Source organism: Mastacembelus armatus, chromosome 13 (assembly GCF_900324485.2).
Source record: "Mastacembelus armatus chromosome 13, fMasArm1.2, whole genome shotgun sequence".
In the NCBI taxonomy this organism is placed as follows: domain Eukaryota; kingdom Metazoa; phylum Chordata; class Actinopteri; order Synbranchiformes; family Mastacembelidae; genus Mastacembelus; species Mastacembelus armatus.
In genome coordinates this window covers 9,318,009-9,338,741 of record NC_046645.1, presented here as the reverse complement: position 1 = coordinate 9,338,741, position 20,733 = coordinate 9,318,009, and the positions used below count along the sequence as shown (strand labels likewise).

Below are 20,733 nucleotides of genomic sequence, written 5' to 3'. Positions count from 1 at the left end.
GGTGACCGTAGGGGTTTACGAGCAGCGCTGAAAGCATCACGTAACTATGGTAACTCAACGCTGTGGCTTAAGTTCAGCGTTAGCTTCGATTAAAGTGAGTTAGCGTTAGCTAGTTTATAAAACAGTACCAGCAGGCCTGAGGGGGAAAGGACTGATGGAGAAACTTGCAGACTGCGAGAGTTTTTTGAAGAATGTTGAGACAATAAGTGAGTAGTTATTACCGCCGTAACCCGAATTTTGTCAGACCCAGAAAGGGCACAAATAACTAACGTTAACTAGCTAACGTTAGTTAGGTCAGCTAGCGGAGTGAAACAAAACAGGCAAATGAAGGATTGTCTGCGTTAATTAATTAAATAAAACTAGCGTTAATGCTCTGTTTCAGCGTTAGGGTTTTTTAACTTTATGTTCATCAAACAGGAAAACAGTTAGCTAGTTAAGGTTAACGTCACAGTCTACTCACATTTTTGCAATGGTTACTTCGTTAAAGTGAACTTCATATAACTTAGCTAGCTAAGCTAGTTATATGAAGTTCACTTTAACGAAGTAACTTATCAAATTGTAACTTTATATATTATATAAAAACAAGTAGCTATGCATGTTATGATATACAAAATATGTGTTAACCACGTAAAGTGACGTTACATAATATGGAATGGTTTACAAAACAAAGCATTTGGTTTTTGTATTAAACATGCAAGAATGAAGGCTGTAAAGAGTAAAAGAGTAAAATGTCTTTTTTCAGGTGAGCTACTAAAGGATCTGAATTCTTGTGATGTCGAAGTCCAGCAAAAAGCAATGGAAAAAGTAGATTGCTATATTGCTGCCTTGGATGAACCCTGCAGGACAAAAGTCAACAAGACTACAATCAACACAAACCCATCACTTCAGCCGTCCATGGTAAAGAAATGCACACAAGGTCATACACCCTCCCACTCTTCCACTCTGTCTGTCTCAGTCTTTCTCACTGTCTGCCCCTCTTTCTGTCTTTCCCTCAAGCGTTTATACACAAGTACTACTTCAGGCTGTGTTGTCTTCCTTGTCCCTTGTAAAAGGACGGTACAGTAAGTACCAACTAGGATGGGAGTTTTTTGTTAATATTATTTAAAATGTTTTTTTTTCTCTCACTTAATACAGAGTCCACAAATGCTGAATGAAGGTCCAGGTGAGCAACAGTGAATATAAAACTTTCTTGGTCATCCCTTGCAATTAATTGAAATGTTGTTTAAGCAGACTATTGTCATCATTATTCATGGTAAGAAAACTGTTCTTTGAGCCAAACAAAATACAAAATGCACATATATACAAATAATACAACTTAAACAACATAATACAAAATAAATAAGTAAAATGTGTGCACCTATTTTTTTTCAACAATGAGAAAAAGTGAATGAAGATGTACTTTAAGTAAAAATAGTTTTTGCTGGATGATGTCCTTTTACTGTGATTTTTCCAAGAAAGTGGCCTGCCTGAACTAGCATGGCTGAAAAAGATGCAGCCCATTTCATAACTGCTGTGAATAACAGTGGCTATGTAGAGCACCAAGTCGACTATTCATGTGGTACATCAGATTGTAGTTGTAGAGAAACTGTTTCAAAATGCTAATGACATTCTCTTAATTGAGACTTAAGTCCATGTATGAATATAAGAATTAGAAGCTGTTGTGCAGACGTGACCCTAAGGTTATTTTAATCACCTCCGCCTGTTAGACATGTTGGGGACTCACCATGAACTTTTGTCGGAAGAGAGATGTAGTACAGGGTGTGTCTTTGACATTAAAGTGGCCCTCTCAAATTTTCATTTCAAGTGTGGCCACTTGCCTGCTCAGACCAGTTCAGACACCTCCACATTTTGTGCTGTTTACATCAGTTCAGTTGGCAGAGGATCGAAAAGAGTGTGGAGTGAACTCTTCACCCCCTTATGAAACTGTCAGTATGACATGTTGAGGAGGGCACTTCTGTGGTTTACAGCATATACATGATTTGGTGTGAATGATATGTTTTTTGTTGGCTTCTTTGTCTAGGAGCCACTTGTGCCTTGTGGTTAGGAGACTTGTAGTACTGATTGTTTAGGCCACCAAGTCATTTATACAGTATTTGTATTTGTAAATCAAACACTGCGGGATCAGCCTCCCAAGTTAGAGCTGGCTTGAAATTAGTGTCCAGTACATTTATTTACTGAGAACTGTAGTGATTTGGTAAAGTATATACAAAGAATTTATCTCAGTGCCTTGAATGTGATATTAGATATAAATACAACCTTTCATCAACACTTCTCAATTCCTCCTGGAATAAAACTCTGTAACAGTTAAGCTGCAAATGTGTGAGCCTTTCACACTTATGTGTTTGAAACTACTAATATTGAAGCTAACACATCATGCATTTGCTTTATAAAATGAGGAAGAGAGATATTCGAAAGAAACGGCAACAAAATTTTTAAATTACCTCCAACTGTTATGTATTATATTGGACTTTTAGCATTAACATTAACACACAAGGAGCAAGCTTTGGAGATCCTAATAATCACCAACAATGACTTTAGAAAAGTGTAAAAAGTGCATTTGTGCCCTTAATTCTGATTAGATTGGTAAATTAATGATTAGAGTCCCCCTACTTAAAATGTGTGGCAAACCTCTGACAAGGGATAGCTTAAAGTTGCTCTGCAGTATAAAATATTGCTCAGTGACAAATATTTTTCTACATTTTCCCACTTTTCTGTTGTAACACACGTTTTTTTTTTTTGTTTGTTTTTTTTTTGCTGACCAGAGAGTTTCATGAACATTATGGAGAGAGATGCTGAAGAGAGGAGAATGAGCAGGATTGCTAAAGAGAAAAGGGCCAATGGTATGTATTTCTCTGTTCCTTAAAGATGCTCTTGTAGTTCAGCAGTTTTCCATACTTGATGCTCTGGAGAGCTAGCAATATAGTTTTTAAATGTTGTACCATTTGTATCACTGCAGCGCTCAAAGACAAGGGGAATGAAGCTTATGCTCAAGAAGACTATGAAACTGCTGTGAAGTATTACACTGATGGCTTGGCTGAACTAAGGGACATGCAGACTCTGTACACCAACAGAGCACAAGTGATTATTTTCAATCTATGTTTTTGTTATCTTTTAAATTGTATTTTGTGGCAACTGAAACAGAGCTGTCTTATATCATGTGACATAATGAAGAAAACAGTTGGTATCACAGAGGCCTCACAGAGTGCAACCATGAGCATTGCTGTTTAATTTCAGTATGATTGCAGGTACATGCAGTTAACTGTACAGTTAACTGTATAGTTAATACTGCTCCCTTCCAAACTTGAAAGATGTCTTTGTTGATATATAGTATGAATCATACATTATTAGACTACTGATCACATTCTTGTGATCAGTAGTGACCTCATACTGTGTGAGGCCATATTTATTGTTGATACCCATTTAACATGTATGCACTGTTTAACCTACTTAGGCATACATCAAGCTGGGAAAGTACAAGGAGGCCATATGTGACTGTGAATGGGCCCTGAAGGTAAGGTCTAGTTAGGAACTGAAGTAATTTGTCGCCATGTCATCTCTGGCACTATTTTTTCTGAACTTGAGAGTACAAAGGAGATATTTTTGGTAGATGTTTATGTGTGTCAGTCAAGGAACAGCTTACAATGGCTGTTTAACCATTATATGGTTACATGCATTTGTACATTAACATCCACACGAGATGCACGAATCCCGTAATTAACATAAAAGGCGACTTGTTTTACTGATCTAAAAATTTCAAATGTAATTTGAGTAACAAGATAGGTAGACACAACAGAACGACAGTTGGTTTTTCAGCGTTTGTAACTCTTTGAAATTAGAACCCCATATGATCAGTATATTGCTTGAACCATTTAAATTCATTTGTGCATCATTTATGCAAGAAAAATAAATATTTGTGCTTGAAACATACTTTAAGAAATTAAACATGACATTTTGAAGTATAGACCTTAGCATCCCACTGATATCCAAATGGCTTCATAGTAGTGAGACATTTTTTGGCACATTGTTTGTGCAGATTTGTGTCCACTGAGCAAACATATTGCCTCAATAATTCTCAAGTTATGAACACCATGCCAGATAAATAAATAATACTTTCAAACAACAAACAGCAGATGTTTGTTGTTTGTGTGAATGTACACAAATAATGTAGAATCAAATTAGAGCACTTTGGAGTCATTAATGGCTGGAATGATGCCATAATTGTTCTGTTTAAAATTTAATAACAATGGTTTGACCATGAAGGACGTACAAATTGAAATACATGGTTTTACTGACATCCTGGTTAAATAGGTTTCCACCCTCATGGAAGTGTAATGTTTGCAATAGATGTTTAATTACACTTCCAACCTGAGTAATTAATGCAAAATGTGAACGTATTACAGCAGTGTATGGAATCGGCTGTGCAATGGTGTCAATGTGTAACCTAACAGGATTAGTAAGTAGCCATTTAGCTTAAAACAATAACAACACTTCTTCTCTGACATTTGGAGATGTTCACAACGCAGTACAAAAAGTTCATAGTGGTTATTCTACATAAATAATGTGCTTGTTTTGTCTTGTTTTGGAGGACAAATATATATTCATTTTCTATAATTGTTTCACTACAAGAGAGAGTTAGAGGAAGAAGAAGAGGTAAAAGCTTTAAATCACAGTTATGTAGGTGCGTTATTGATGAAGTGTTATCATTGTGATAAAGTGTGATCATTTTATCTCTAATCAGTGTAATGACAGTTGCATAAAGGCATATGTACACATGGGCAAAGCCTATCTGGAGTTGAAGAAATATAGTGAGGTGAGTACCTCTCTTTAATAATCTAATCATATCTGTTTTCCAAACATTGTTATTATATAAACGTAGATATAGTTGACAATTCAACTAGGCATAGCAGATGTGGCTATATTATAAAAACTATATATCTGGAATAGGGGAAGTTAAGAGTATAACTCTGTTGCCTGTAAACATTGGTAGTGTCACCAATCTGTAAAATCAATTTTTATCCATATTTTGATCTAGTCAGTTCATTGGAAAATATTGTTATATTGAACAGTCATATCTCCTAAAAGTGTGACAAATGTTTACAGTATACTGTATATACCACACTTGTGCTGAGACAGTTTAGTCTTGCTTTAAGAATCATATTGATTTCCAAGGGAAAGACTAGATAGAACCAATGATGAACTATTTCTTTCTGCTTTTCAGTCCAGAAACTGCTTCCAAAAGATAGTGGAAATTGAACCTGGAAGACAGAAGATGGCCAAAGGTAAAGAAAATATTTTTTCACGGGTTAGTTTAGAAAACTGGCAGTGATAAATTTGTTAGCACTGTTGCCTTGCAGGAAGAAGATTCCTTGTTTAAACCCTGATTGACCTTGAGGCCTTTTAGCTTGGAGTTTGCTTGTTTTACTGTGTGTGTTTTCTCCAGGTACTCTGGATTTCTTTAGTTTAGTAAAATATTAATGTATTTTAATACTTTCGTGAGAATTGCATAACCTTCAACGCAGGGGTGTTTCTAGACCCTTTTTAGAGGGCTTTAGCCCCCCCCGTCTGTCATTTCAGCCCCCTAAAACGATCAACTATCAAACTATCAAAATTTATTGAAAGTATAGTTTTTACTTTTTAAAATAAAAATGGAAATAACTAAGAAATGGAGGACATGTCGATTTTAAAAAAAAAGTTGCAGAGTTTTGACAACAGCTGGAGCAGAGAACAGCCTGGTTTTCTGAGCAGAAAAAATTCTGTCAACTGCACTCATGACTTCAGCTTTAGCTGTACAAGCACAAAACTCACCTCAGAAGTTGCCACATGCCTCTTCTCTCGCCTCGTCAAGACATATAATCCACAAGAGTTGTAGTTTTTGCTTTATTTGACAGGCGAGTTGCGTTTCTGTCCCTGACTGCAATAGAACTTTGCTGCTAGCAGGTCGTGTCTGAGGCTGTCAGTCTAACTTGCTCTCACAGTGCCATTTTAACTCCAATCTGGACAAACTGCTCATGGTCTTGTTGTACAAGATGTTAGGAATCTAGCTAGTAAAAAAATTTCTCCCATAGAGTGAGTATTTGTTGAGGAAATCGCGTGTTTGCGTTGCAGTCGAAGACAGTGCTGTTGCTAATGTGTCTCTCTTTTTCTGCCGTATAAAGCTTTGTTTTCAGCTCGTATGCTATATCTCACTGGATAGGGTGTGTGCCTGTAGCGCAGAATGCTCGGGTCCAATCCCAGCTAACGTTGCCTTTTTAAATTTTTGAGATGAGATACAATCTCCAACTTTTGAAGTGATCAACATGTGTTGCAAGCGGCAATAACAGCGTGCTTTCAGCAATCACACACATTTTCCTCAGGAAATGCCCATTCTAGTTATGTTTGCTGTTCTGCACATGCGTGATAGCCCTTCCTAGGTAGTGTTATCAGCAACAATAGTGAGGGCTAAGCCCCCCTAGGGATGAAATCCTAGAACCGCCCCTGCTTCAACGTATTATTACCATTTTAAACTATGGTACACATCTGGGTTTTGTTTTTTAAAAAAATTTTACTTGGTTCTCTTTCATTATGATTACATGAAATCGTTTATTGAGAATGACCTTGATATATATGACCCAAAATTAAAGTTAGACTGAAACTCATGAAAACACATTTTTTCTGTAGTTTGCTGTTTGTTGGTTAGTGATATGGGCTCACTGACTGCATCCCATTTAATCACAATGCAGCATGACAACTTAACATTAAGTCACACAGTGTAGTAGGAGCAGCAGGAGGCATTCGGGCACAATATTGAGTTGTAGTTTACCTGTGTTTTGTAAGCACCAATGCTCAGCACTGTTACATGCATAACAAAGCAGGAAAATAGACTTGAAGCCTAAAAATTGCATTTGCATGTGTACAGTGAGTAAAATACAATCTGTTCAGCTCCCTATGTACTCATCTGGATTGATTATATAAAAGCTATCTGTTCCATCAGACCTGTTTAACAGGTAACTGAAAAACACAGCGAAAATGTGTTTGTGCAGTTACAAAACACACCTTTTCTGGCCACATCATACAAGTATGGTGTGACCAGGGGATTATAATAACATGACTTATGTTTCTTTTCATTTATTTTGATTGTTATTACATATTTTATTACATAAACTGCCTGTAACACGGTTTCTCTCTGTCCGTCCTTTAGTGATGAAGTTAAAAATGGCCGCTGTGCCCTTCTCTGCCTCCGCTGCATGATTGTGCTGTTGAGATTTAATGTGCTGAGTAATGTCATATTTTTTCTGGTATTAAAATCAGTGTGACTTTACAAAAGGCGGGTTCATTGTCAATCTGACTTAAAGATATGAAAATAAATTCTTCCATCCAGCAGTGGTTTTTAAATCTAGATGTGTTTTTTGTTTTTTTCCCTGGAGTAGCACCTGAGTCTTCTCCTCTCATTTCTACCAGTGATGCTTGATTTAGATATGACCTGTGCAGATATCAATAGCACAGCTGGGTTGCAGGTCGCCAGGTTGAGGTTATGAATGGGTTAAAATTTGTATGATGTGGCTATTGTGTGAGTTGGAAGATATAGAAGATATGTCAAAATTATGGGAGTTTCCCAGGGAGAAATAACAAAATGGGAGAGGGGTGGGAGATGGGTGTGAAATATAGCATACTCCTGGGAAAAAACAGTAGTGATGACAGTTATGCTAAGGAGGTAGATCAGCTCTTGACTGGAAGTAATGGTGTCTCACCCACACCTTCACATACAGTATATGTGAAGGATGCACCGTTTGTTGTTCTTGCACCATCACTGTGCAGCAAGAAAAGCCAGTTTTTCTTTTCATGGTAACTGTTTAATTGTAATTTTTTTTTCTTAAAATTATCTTTTAAAATGATTCATGTATGATCAGAACTTTTGTGAATATCCCTGCTTTAGAATAAATAAAGGTTCTTAGCAGCCATCACACATAAGTACAGTACACCAGTTTGTGGCGTTGTTGTTATCATATATAGACTAATAATACATAATAGTACTTACTTGTATCTTATTGCATGTTTATGGCAAAAGGGAGCTGGGATGGTCTTTTAAGGATGACTCTTGCACTATACACATAGTAGGAGACTTTCACTTATCTTTTCTCCATGCAGAATACCTGATCCAGGTGGATTTGGAAGAAAACAGAGTGTGTCAGGAAATGCATGCAAGACAAGAATTTGACAAGGGAGAAAGGAACGCCACAATAGTGCCCCAGCTGCTGGAGAAGCTTTCCATACCTGGCCAAATGCCCTTATACTATTGTGGAGGATTGGAGATTCTGTCACAAACAGTTACTGAATGTAAGTGTTCTGGGAGTCTTCACCCAATTATCTTTCTCCCCTAATCTCTGTGTGCCCAGTGTTTCCTCAATAACCTTGGGTCACTTATTTCCCAGTTACATGGCTAAATGAAGGCAAAATGTCAGCAGGAAGGTTAGGAAGACTTGAAGAACAAAAAGATAGTTATTATTTAAACTAAATGCAGACATCTTAGGGCATTGTATCGACTGAAGCAGGGCTGAAAAAAACAACTTTTCTTGCCTTTTGTTCTGGAAGAATGCAAGCCAAAAGACCCGATGCTATCCATCACAGATTTCTCTTCATGCTCCATTTGTTTGTCACAGTGAGCAAATTTCCAATATAGACTGTAAAGCCACACTGAAAGAGCAAACCCTCCGTGCTGCATCTCTGAACCACTCTGAAGACGATAACACTATAAACTGACACATATAAATGCATAGAAGTTACATACTATTTTGCAGTGTCACCAGTGCTGGTCTAATTTGATTGGTGATCTATTTCGTATCATCTCATTTAGCAGAATCAGACATTTTCATGGCCTGGAAAGACTGATGTGACTTGGTTGCTGCATTGCTGGGCTATTCTAACTTTGTGGTTTTATCAGTTAACTGATATTGTACTAAATAATGAAATTTAAAAATAATGGAACTAAGTACAGGGTTTGCAGGCTATTCCAGGTGTATGTGCTGTAGGAACCGTCTAGAGCTGTCTATCTTGGTGGTTGTGGGATGACAGCAAACTCTAGTAAGCTTTCCAGGGCTGCCTTGGGTACAATTTAATGAAACATCTGTGATAGCAGGTGTCTATTTCATAAACTCAGTGGTTTGCCCACATACACACTGTGTAGGGAGCTAGTGGATAGTTTATTTCTTCTTTGGCTCTACAGATTTTCGACAGTCTAGCTTTACATCCTGTTGATGGTTTAGGGACAATCAATGTACTTATAATATACAAGAGTGAGCCGTTGTCAACTACAAACTTTCAAGAAAAAAGCAATTACAAAACTTGAATGAAAATGAATATCAGCCTTCATGAAAACTGTTGATTAACGGTACTACCTAAAAGAAAAGACATTATATCCCACACTGCAACAGCCCCAGCATATGTGATCAAGAAAGAAGCTGTAATGAAGTAGTTCTGCCATGCTCCACCACTGTTGTTGCTATCATACAGATCTTATATAAATTCAGGTACTTTGACCACACAGCCAAGGCTGATTGGGCTGAGGGAGTGGAGCTTGGTAATCAGCAAACCCTTCTAAACCACTAACTCTATTTTAATTTTAAATTGTATGACTGTTTATAAAATACTGCTTTTTTAATACTATTTGTCTTCTGAAGAATGGCAAACATGTCTTATGCAATCTCTAGTTTTCCTTCATTTAGATAAATAGAAGTCTAGTGTCAAATGATATAATGCTTGTCTCACAGTGGCGTTCACTGGAAAAGGGCAGAATTTACATAACTTAAAACTGAAAGGCTCTCAGCAGGGCTGACATTACAAGTGTTCTTCCCTAAAAATACTCTCACTGTTCTGGTCTTCTTTCTGTATACTCTGACTCATTATTAGTGGAAAATAGACCATTATTCACTGTATCTCACTCTGTGTATTTAGGCATTGTCTTTTATGCCGTTGACTATAAACTAGCAAATAAGGCAAGCTAATCTGAAAGAGGGAGGTGTTTCTCAATCAATATGACCTGGTGGTAACATATAGTTTTTTGTCCTCTTACAGTCTACTGTTCTCTTCCAACAGGTACAGGCCAGACACTTTTCAGACTCAACAATGGCTTTAGTATCATCAGCAGTAATGACACAGTGAGGAGGTAAGGAGGCCAGAGGGAGAGGTAGCTGTCACCCATCAGCAGAGCTTTGACAGATGGACCCAGAGACAAGGGCACAAAGAGACAATGATGGTCTAAACAAGAAACATCATTCTCCGCCCTCTCTCTCTCTCTTTCTTGGTGTTTGTATGATAGCAAAAAGAGGATAAGATGATCACATTGGAGATTAAATTGAGTGCTGAAATGAGCAAACACCCTGTGATTTGTCCCAGAAACAGGGTGTCTTTTGTACAAGATAAAAATTATGACCCCCTCTTGTCAGATCAGGTTATTATTAACTTGTCACATACTTTCTGTGTTGTCTTGTGTTAGCACTGCCATTATTCAAGTTAGAACACAGTGTCTGGAAAGTGCAAAAAAACTACAGTGTGAGCTAGATGAAAATAGCCAGTAAGGACCATGGTGTGAGCTCTCAGTCCTGTGTAGACGGCCATTGCCATTGTTACCTGTCCTGATCAAAATCTGATATGGCGCTGTGAGGTCTCTCCACTAAAAAGCTTAGTTCGTTGTCCTTTACAAGTTAAAGAAGAATATGTAAATGTCTTTGTGTCTTCATTTCTGATAGAAGAGGGCTGTTTGATAAAACTGCTGCAACTTAATATCCACCTGATTTTTCATGGCATGTTGCCTTATTAACTAATATTTGACCATAATGTAAATTGTATGCTCATTTATCATGTGTTAACATTATCCTTTTTTTCACATACTGGCATGCTTTTGTCTTTTCCACAGTTGCCTGTTGCAGAAAACAAAGGATCCGGACAGCCAGGCGTTGTGTGTTTCCGTTCTAAAACTATGGACAATTGTTTGTAGTGGAAATGGTATGTTGATAATTGAGGTACACTTCATTTTCTGTCTTTGTCTAGTGGTTTGCTCACACTGATTTAATTAGGAAAATGAATGGAAGAAAATATGATATACAGTATGTGAACATCTGCCCATTAGTTGTTTTTTCCAACTGTGTTTATTTCCACAGCTATTTACAGTTTGTGTAGATTACACTATATAAGCAACAAAGGGTACTGTATCTTTATTATCAACAGAACTATTGTACCTTATTGTCCATGTGTCATGTTTACAGAATGGTTGTTTCATAGGAACCGTTGAACTCGTTCTTTGTACATACAATGTTTTTCTTTCACTTTCAGATGAAAACCAGAAAATGTTGATGTCATGCCCAGTTTCCAGACAGTCCATTGTTGACTTGGTAAAATCAGAGCATGTTGCAGTACGGAGAGAATGCTTGGCATTATTGTGTTTGTTCTCAGAGCTGCCGTATGGCAGATGTTTGGTCATTGACAACCTGAATATGGACATGTAAGACATATCTTTATCTTGTCATCCAATGAAACTGGTGAGAGCAATACCATAGCCAGAGTAAAAGTGCCTTCCTTGTCATCCAAATGTTCTAGGGATGAAATTACAGTGGCTTTGTAATCTATTCAGACTGCTTCACTTTGCTTTCATATACTTGAATTTTTAACATTTTAATTTTTTTGCAAATGTATTCAATGTCAATAAAATAGATATTTTATCCATTTAAAAATCAAATCTACACCATAGCTAATTTGATTTTAAGATAATTATGAAAAAAATAGTTATATTGTTGCTGCTCTGTGGCATTATTACACTTGTTGGTCCCAAGATGGACACACCCATTGTCTGGGTGTCAAATATTTCTTTTTGATTTCTTGATGATTCATTAAGTGCAAGTCATTTTCCAAAATGATTGATTCTCATCATTTCTCTCTTGTTTACCTCTTTATCACACCCTACTCTTAATCTGGATCTAAAGGTTAGTGAGGAACCTCATGGCGTGCATCTCAAAGCCACAGCAGCAGCAGGAGACCACAGCAAGCAACATTTTGGAGAACTTTGCAGGAGAAAACAAGTATTACTGATACACAGCAACACACTAGTGTCATAATGCTCACACCTCTTTATTTCTCTGAGAAAATGCATATTTTCAGATACCAGTACTCTCATCCTCAAGACAGTTGATTATCCTGCCATATTGGACATCATATCCATATATATTAAAAACACTTTTTAATTCACCCACATCTGTGGAGGTCCCCTAAGAAATGCAAAGTGTGGCATCTTTAATAAATCAACATGTGCTATCCAACTGTTAATGTGACTTGAAGGCAAAGGGCCGTTCACAACCTGTTTCCCTGTCTGGCGCTTCATGAAAATAGATATGAAAGGACAACCTGGGCTCTCAAACACAGCAGGAAATAAGTCAAGGTGTCAAGCAGTGAAATGGGAAAATCAATTCTGCCTGTCTATAGTTCAAAGAGTTATGCAACAAAAATATGTTATATCCTACAGAGATTTCCTCTTCATTGTAGCACCTCAGCCAGGTCAATATTTGGCTTTCATGGATATTTTTTGGAAGGGAAACAGAGTTGGCAACTATTACAAATTTTATCTATATATATATTTTTTTTCTTTTACAGATTTTGCATTCAGTTAAGAAATGGGTTAAATGATTCTGTCATTGGGCCATTTACAGCAATACTGGTAAGTTAGAAAGATACAAAATAAAAAAAAAATATAAACAGAACGTGTGTGTAGGCATATCATCTGTTTTTTTTTGTTTGTTTTTTTTTTCAGACTAATATGAACAACTCCAATCGGCATGTGCTTCCAGCTCTTATATCAGCTGTTGGCTGCCTGGCTCAAGACAGTGTTATCCTCCGCAATCTTGCTCATAATCCAGAATGTTGGAAGGCGTTTCTGGTTGCTACTGTTAGTATGGTTACACAATGGTCTCTTGTTTTAGGAAAGCGCAAATCACACTGGTGTTTGCAGTAACTTTATGCATTTTATTCAGTTTTTTGGCTGTCATTACAGAAACACTGCAGTACATATGGTTACAAAGAGATCCTTTACCCTATGCTTGGCCTGATCATCAACCTTTACTCTACCACCTCTTCAGTCAGCCAGGTAAGAAGGATGATGTCTGCTGTTGGAAGTTCTTTGGCTAATGTGGAGTTTCAAATAAAAATGTAAGTGCATAATGCGAATATTTTTGTTGAATCTCTAGATAGGAGAATACTTATAATACTACTTTGCAGATTTAGTAATGAACTATAACTAATACAATTGTTTCCTATAACAGACAGTGGACAAAAGATAAATGTTCATGTGGAAAAAACAGATCTTGTTTTTTTTTTTTGTTTTTTTTTTTAAATTGCACACAGAAAAAGCTCTTCTTGCTGTGAGGTGACAGCACTAACCACTGCCCTGCTGAGCCACCCATACCACTGAAACTGAGATAAAAGCTTATAATATATTGTAATGATAAACTAATTTAAAAAAGCATGTGGAAGGGCAGCAGGTGATCACTTGTATGAACCATGATGAGTCATGTTACGTGTTCATTTTTGCAAGAAGATAGGCTTGGCCGCTCTGACCCTGCTTTGTTTCTGTAGGAGCATGCTGTTTCACTCTGTGACTGCTGCCTGGCTCTGCTGAGGAATAGTGATGATGGAGGAGTCCTAACTGTGAGTGAACTTGACTTTAGCACCACATCTCAGTTCTCAGGAGGGTTGAAAAAAGCTAACACATTTGTTGTTGCTTGACTGTGCCATTACACCTGTTAGATTTTTTGACAGTCTGTAATACTGTGTACATGGAATATTACTCAGATTTGTACAGCTGTTGAAGATACTTGCTGAAAATTATAGTAAATGCCATTCTTTCAAAAAAAAAAAACTACTTGAAAATAAGACAGTCATGTTCAGTAATGAGCCTTTTATGGGGCTTGTGAGCTCATTGCCAATGTGCCTCAAAAGGTGGTAACAGCAATCCATGATGATGTTGATGTTGTATATGTGTCATTATATTTGTTTAATGCTCCAGCTCCAGGTGTTGTTATCTGTGCTGATGGCTGTTACAGCAATTTCACATTGCCTATTCAATGCCATTAGATTCCCACACTTTCACCCATCTGTTTCTTTTTTAGTGTTCACTCACTGCCTGGATAACGCATTTTCTTCCTTGTCTCTTGGTGTCATTAGTTTTTTTTTTTTTAATTTGCTCAATATTTTTCTCTGATCTTGTCTTATCTTGTTTTCTTGTTTTGTTGCTTTTCATTCCACTGCATCATAATTTTTTTCATCAAAGTCATAATGCTCCCATCCATCCTCTAATTATCACTGTACTTTTTTTTTTTGGACTTATTATATACACATTTACATTTGGCTTTGATCGAATATGTGAATAGGAACCAGGCTGACAGAGACACAGCCACAAAAAGTATGACAGTAGTTATAGCTAATATTTCAGGAAAACAATCCCTTTTAATATTGCAGGTGTGGAGCAATGTGTTTCTGGTTGTCTGACATACAAAAGTCTGATGTTGTTATTTGCCTCTTAGTGTTGACTTGGTCTTCACTTCTGATAAAAATATGTTCAATTTTCTTTACTAGCCAGACACTAAGTTGGTCTGTCTGCCATTTGGTGCTGGGCTGGCAGCATACAGTGAGCATCAGAGATTGTTTTGTGAAAGTGGCAGCCTCCAGCTTCTGTGGGCACAGATCATGGGAGCAAGCTGGGCCGCTTAAACTGAAATTTGGCTGTCCCACAGACGCTTTGAAAGGCATTTGATAAATTATTCACAAATTAGTAATTTGTCCCTTTACTTTCATCTTATTTGTTAAAGCTACTAGTTAGAGTAATTCTGTTAAAATAAATTTAGTAATTCATTTTTAATTAGTGCCCTCAGAATAGTTTTTGATCTCAAACCACTGTATAGTGACAGAGACTGCCTACAAGACACACCAAGCATCTGTGTCTGACCTTTCTCTAAATCTCAGGCTTGTATATGTATACTTCTCTTCTTAGGTTTGTTCTTTGCTTGTTTTTAATCTTGTCCTTGAAAGGGTCACTGTACTTTTATATTCACCTATATCTGTTTTCATACAAACTCTCTGACCTCTTTACCATGGACCATCTGCTTTTTATTGTTACAGAAACACTTTGAAACAGCAGTTTTGTTCACCTTTTTTCCCACTATATACTCCTATTCTCTTTGTAGGAACTTTTTTCTCTCTGGTATTTCTCTTTTTCCCATTGCAGTTGTTTCTTGATCCTCTACTATCCCCTCTGTTTCTCTGCTGAACTCTCTGCTCTGTTGTTCTTCTGCTTCTTTTTCAATCTTCTATTATCTTCTTTTCTAATGCCGGCATTCTTCTTTGTTCTCCAGAGGGCCACAGGGGTGTTGAGTACTGTCCTCCCTCATTCCTCTGAGGCTGTTCAGAATCTTATTCAGCAGGATGTGGTCCAGTCCATGCGTTGGTTGCTTAAGGTACATGTTGTACATGCTATAGTTTCTGTAATAAACTGATTAGATCCTCACTTATGTGGAATGCTGTCCTATTTCCAATCCATCTTTCAGTTGATTCACTATTCTTACTGTAAGTAGATTTCTCAAGTGTCATGTAAGTACATCAAAAACCTAGCTTCTTTAGTTGTGACTGGTTATTAGGAAACCCTGAAAATGACTTGCAGGTCAAAGTCAGGGCTATGGGAGGAATTTTACCTGCTGCATGTATATGTGGATTTCCATTGCATTATTACATTTACATTAACCAGGTATCTACAGAGAATATAAACATGTTTACTGATTACCAGCATAACATGGTTTCTCTGAGTAACCTGGTTATTTGAGTGCATTCACTGTAAATTCCCTGTATCTATGTGATGCATTCATGTGCTGGTGTGAAGTAATAGTTAATCAGCAATGTATTCACATTCACATGTAGTCACAACACAATCAGCTGTGTTATAATACACCTCCAGAAGAGAACAGGCATGATCAAAGAAAGAAAAACGAAATGACAGACAGATACTGATTTTCTGAGTACTTGACTCATACTTAAAGTACACTACACTGCAGTCATGATGGAGGTAAATATGTTGATGAAAAACAGTTGATGAAACAGTTTTCATCAACACTGGTAGTGGTTCAAAATGCCACTCTACTGCGGTAAGTGGCCAATGTCTATAGGTGGCCCTCAGCTTACATACGTGTACAGCACCCTGCACATGCACACACCATGCATATAAAGATCACTGCTTATATTAATGTTCCTGACTGGGACATGCATTTTAATTGACTGTGTATATGGTATATTTGTCAGCCTGTAGACAGCACTGTAGTATAATATATATGTACTTTATGTAAGTTCCACAAGAGGTAATTTTCTTTATTTTTTCTGTGACCTCTAAATATTGGCATACGGTAGAGTTTACAAACCTGCTTTTCAATTGTTAATATCATAGTTATTTTTGTTTCTGCTTACCCAGGGAACAGTGCAGACTGCCACGAGATATGCCATTAAGACCCTGACAGTGTGCACTGCTGCTAGTCACTTGGCACGGGAGGAACTGGTGAAGTCTGATAAAAGTGAGAAATGATTGACACCTTAACTTTACTTTATACAAACTCCTTCTTTAGTCAATGAATAACATTTGAGGTTGACCTAATCTGCAATTTAAATATGTGTTTGTGTGTGTGTGTGTGTGTGTGTATGATTGTATGTTTCAGCAATACAAATTTACAGCATATCTGTTGATTTTCATCACATTTAACCTCTTCCTATTTGCTATTCATTTCTCGTGCTACACAGAAATGTCTCTTTTACGTCATTTGCTGAGATCCAGCAGTGATGAGATGGTGTCAGGAAATGCAGCCCTCTGTTTGGCCCACTGCCTTGAGCTGGAGGGAATTGCCAGCAACCTGCTGGGCACTGATATTGTGCTACTGCTACTGCGCCACGCTGCAGGGGATGCTAAGAGGACAGCTGTGCAGAAAAATGCAGCATTTGCTCTGGGGAAGCTGTGTCGATCTGACCCCAGGTGCCCTCTTACCTTCCTCTACAAACCGCACGGTGTTGATTACTTTTGAGAAATGGTTCTGAAGAAGCACTGATAGACTAGACAAAATGCCACACTGATAATGAGTTACTATCATGATGTGGCCCTGGTTAAATAAAACTAGTTTGTCCTGTTTCTCCTGCAAAATTCACCAATTTGTCTCCTGCAGAGTGCAGGATAAACTGATAACTATGCCAATACAAGGGAGAGTAATTACCTACTATTGTTTCTCAATATTTGAAGTGGTTTTACAGCTGATAATTTAATTAACTGAATTAATCTGCCCAATATTTTCTCACTTTCTCACCCAAGCTAGCATCTATCACAGTGCTTCTTCTGTCAAACCTTTTGTAGTTATATTAAACACTGTTTTGTCTTTTTGCTTAAAAACAAGTGTCAATTATCACAATAGTTACTGATCAATTTTTGTGATTTGTTGTTTAATTATTTTTATGAGAAGGAATATTTAAGTATATATTTAGAAATTTTGGATGCCTTTAGATTGGTATTTGCACAAGCTCCACAAATTAATTAATTAATTTTTTTTCGTACTGCATATTATGTGTAAATATAACACACAAATATTACTGGTGTTCATTCCATACAAGTTCACAATAGCCTCCATTCCCTTTCAATATTTCCCTCTGTTTCATTTACAAAGGGTTTTTTGTTGGACTGCAGGATAAAATATAAACACTGTTTTATTGAGGCAAAGAAAACCTTACTGTGAGTACCATGAGACTGATGTCTGATTGATAGAGGAAGTTTTCCATGTACTGTATCTCTGATTATATGGGTATAATAGTCTAATGTTGTGTAACATTGGAAGATGCCAGGAACAATCAAGAGGTATGCTGTGACTGTTGGTAGTTCTTACGTTCACTAATTCACACAAGAAAAGATTGTATTGAATGCTAATCCACTGATCACGTTCTCACCATGGTTTCCTTTAAAATACTTTTGTCTTTATTTCCAGACATATGAGCAAACTGCGAGAACTACACGGCATTGAGATCCTGCACTCCTGTGTGAAGCTCTTCACATGAACCCATGACAGTAACAAGTCTAAAATCTTTTATTTTTTTCTTCATTTTGTTATTGCATTATACACTCACCTGCTGGGTAAAGCATAAATTTACTAAAAACACTTGTTGGTAATATATTTTTTTTCTAATTTCAAACTCTTAACATCAATTGCTATTCAATTTATATATATTTTTAAATATGGATTATTCTATTAGAGAAAGTGAAAATTGTCTCATTAATTTCCTTTGAATAACAGTTTCAATTGCTAAATTTAAATAGGTCAGGTTATAAACATTAGCAATGGTTTTGGCTGTCCTTGTTTTACACACCTTTGTGAACTTATATGGTCATTTACGATGAATATATTAAGATGTAAGATGTTATTAGATTCAAATATTGTTCATATTTTCCGTCCAAATATTTGTTCTGAATAGTCAACAAAAAATTAAAATAAATGTATTTTAGAATGAAAGGAGAAAATCATCTCAAAATATCTCATCTCATAGAAATTTTAAAGACTGTTTACTGTTAAATTGAGCTCAAAGTCCTCCTGATATACATCTTCGAAATTACCTCTGTGAGAGATTACCTCCCTCACAGAGGGCTCTGGGCCCAGATATCTAATGTGAGACTTCAGATCTCACTGCTGCACCACAGTGCTGCTCTCACTTCTTGAATCCTGAACTCAACCACTGTGAGAAGGTCAGAGCTGCCTCTGAGCTAACTCTGCTAGCATAATGCTTGTCCACAAAATTAGGTGCTGGGTACAGTTACACTGGGAGAGAACATGAATGATGTTTGCTTTTCACCTAAAATTCACAACATGGAATATTGGAAGAAAACCAGAATTAGGGCCACAGTGTTATTATGCCTGGTTTGAAGGAAAATGCAGAAAGCCATGTAAAAATTCAGAGCTTGTTTACTTGTCAAATAGCATTAAAAATTGTCCAAAGTAGTCCATACTTAAACTCAGGGCAAGTGCTCTGTTTCTTTTGGATTAGCAATCTTGGATGTACATTTTCTGTATTTTTATACCCAGTATTTTTCCATTAGGGTCTACTTTTCCACTTCAGTAATTTTATTTATAGAAGCTTGAAGAGGATTTGCAACTTCATATGGGAAGTAATAATGCCTTATTTCCTGTTATTTTTCTGAGAAAGAACATTGCAAATTTATACAAATTGTAGAGAAAACAAAGAGATAATAAAAAATATATATATAAAAAAGAGAAGCTTAATAATTCCACTGAGTTTACTTCTTTTCTGTGGTGCTTTTTTACACAGGAAGGTGTGGGCATTGATCTGTGCCATCATTACAGTTTACTACTGTCTTGAGAATGACTAATACCAGAAATGAAGTTCTCTTAAGTATTTCTAATTATTAATAACTTTTAGAGCTGCTAAGGATTACTGAGGAATCTGATCCATGTGTAAATGAACTGCAGAAAACAAAAACCATCTGTGTATGTCTGCAAACAACTCATACCTTCTGCTCAGTCAGATTACAGTAATAAGAACACGTATGCACTGAGGCTTGACTTAGTGTAAACAGGACTGAACAGAAATAAGGCTTTACAATTTCACTCTAGGATTTTTTTCTCCTGCTTACAGGTATGTATACTCACCACGTACTGCTGGTAACTTTTTGTTTTTAATGAGTGGCTACAGTATATTAGAATGGATATGTGATTTTTTTCAATTTGAATTCTCTTATGAGCAAAAGTCTGATAAATGGAGCAAACATGTATCTACAAACAGTGACCTACTTAAACTTAGAGTAGTAAATACCAATTGAAGTGTTATATTGTGATTTTTAATATTAAATAGCCATGCAAAACTCTGCCATAATCAATTTTGTTATATGTATTTCGATATATTAGCTTCTGTTTCATTTGTGCATTGTTAATAAACTATTGGTCATTGAATTGTTTTTTTATAAATTCTAGCGCTAGACAAATTTATATTTTGTAGACTCCAAAATTGACTGTCTCATCAGCAATCATCTAAATAATTATAGTTAATTTAAGAATGTTGTGATTGATTATACTGGCTGAACTGTCTGATATTGACTGATACACACACACACACACGCACGCACACACACACACACACACACATACGTACATATATATGCTAAATTTACCTCTTCAAATGTAGCATTTACTGCATTACAGCACTGATTTATAATACTTCATAATTTTATTTTAGTATTTTTCTACATGATAGTTTTCAGAAAGAACAGCCATTGGGAAATTAATTTGAGTGACATTTTTTTTCCTTTGCAGGCAGGGCAGAAAGAGATTTCCAAGGTTATCATACCCAACAAACAAAAGGCATGACTGTCACAAAAGATTTGCTTTTGAAAAAGGAAAACACAGTTGGTCATCACACAGAAGCAATACCCACGGAGAATACACACGGACACACTGCAGAGACAGTGACTGCCAAGTTTCCAGGGGTGGTCTGGTTTGACACCAGACCAATGGCACCCTGTGAGATAATACAGGTCACGAAAGCATTACTTATAATTTCCTCACCGAGCAGAGGGCATTTGTGTTCAAAACGGGCAAAAACTCTCATCACATCAGTGAGAGACTATCCATCAGCTAGGAGGATTCACACTGAATCAGAAACCCCATTGATCTCTAATTATGAGGAGATCGCTTT

The 20,733-nt window shown here is 36.7% G+C and overlaps 1 protein-coding gene across 2 annotated transcripts; it reads left to right on the top strand.

The window, feature by feature from the left end:
• The first annotated feature begins 62 nt into the window (after positions 1-62).
• ttc12 (tetratricopeptide repeat domain 12) lies at positions 63-18,896 on the top strand. 2 transcript variants are annotated; one of them, XM_026315856.1, is made up of 21 exons: positions 63-206; positions 743-897; positions 1,135-1,162; positions 2,763-2,840; positions 2,957-3,078; positions 3,452-3,511; positions 4,739-4,810; positions 5,219-5,279; positions 8,125-8,313; positions 10,069-10,138; positions 10,889-10,977; positions 11,305-11,473; positions 11,952-12,047; positions 12,616-12,679; positions 12,773-12,907; positions 13,013-13,105; positions 13,594-13,665; positions 15,369-15,470; positions 16,472-16,571; positions 16,795-17,023; positions 18,018-18,896. In XM_026315856.1, exons 1-21 carry the CDS (start codon positions 155-157, stop codon positions 18,085-18,087), a joined length of 2,106 nt encoding a protein of 701 aa, XP_026171641.1. In that variant the 5' UTR covers positions 63-154; the 3' UTR covers positions 18,088-18,896. The 2 variants fall into 2 exon arrangements, with proteins under 2 accessions (XP_026171641.1, XP_026171649.1); XM_026315864.1 differs by lacking the exon at positions 18,018-18,896 and adding an exon at positions 17,703-17,750.
• The last annotated feature ends 1,837 nt before the right edge of the window (positions 18,897-20,733 follow it).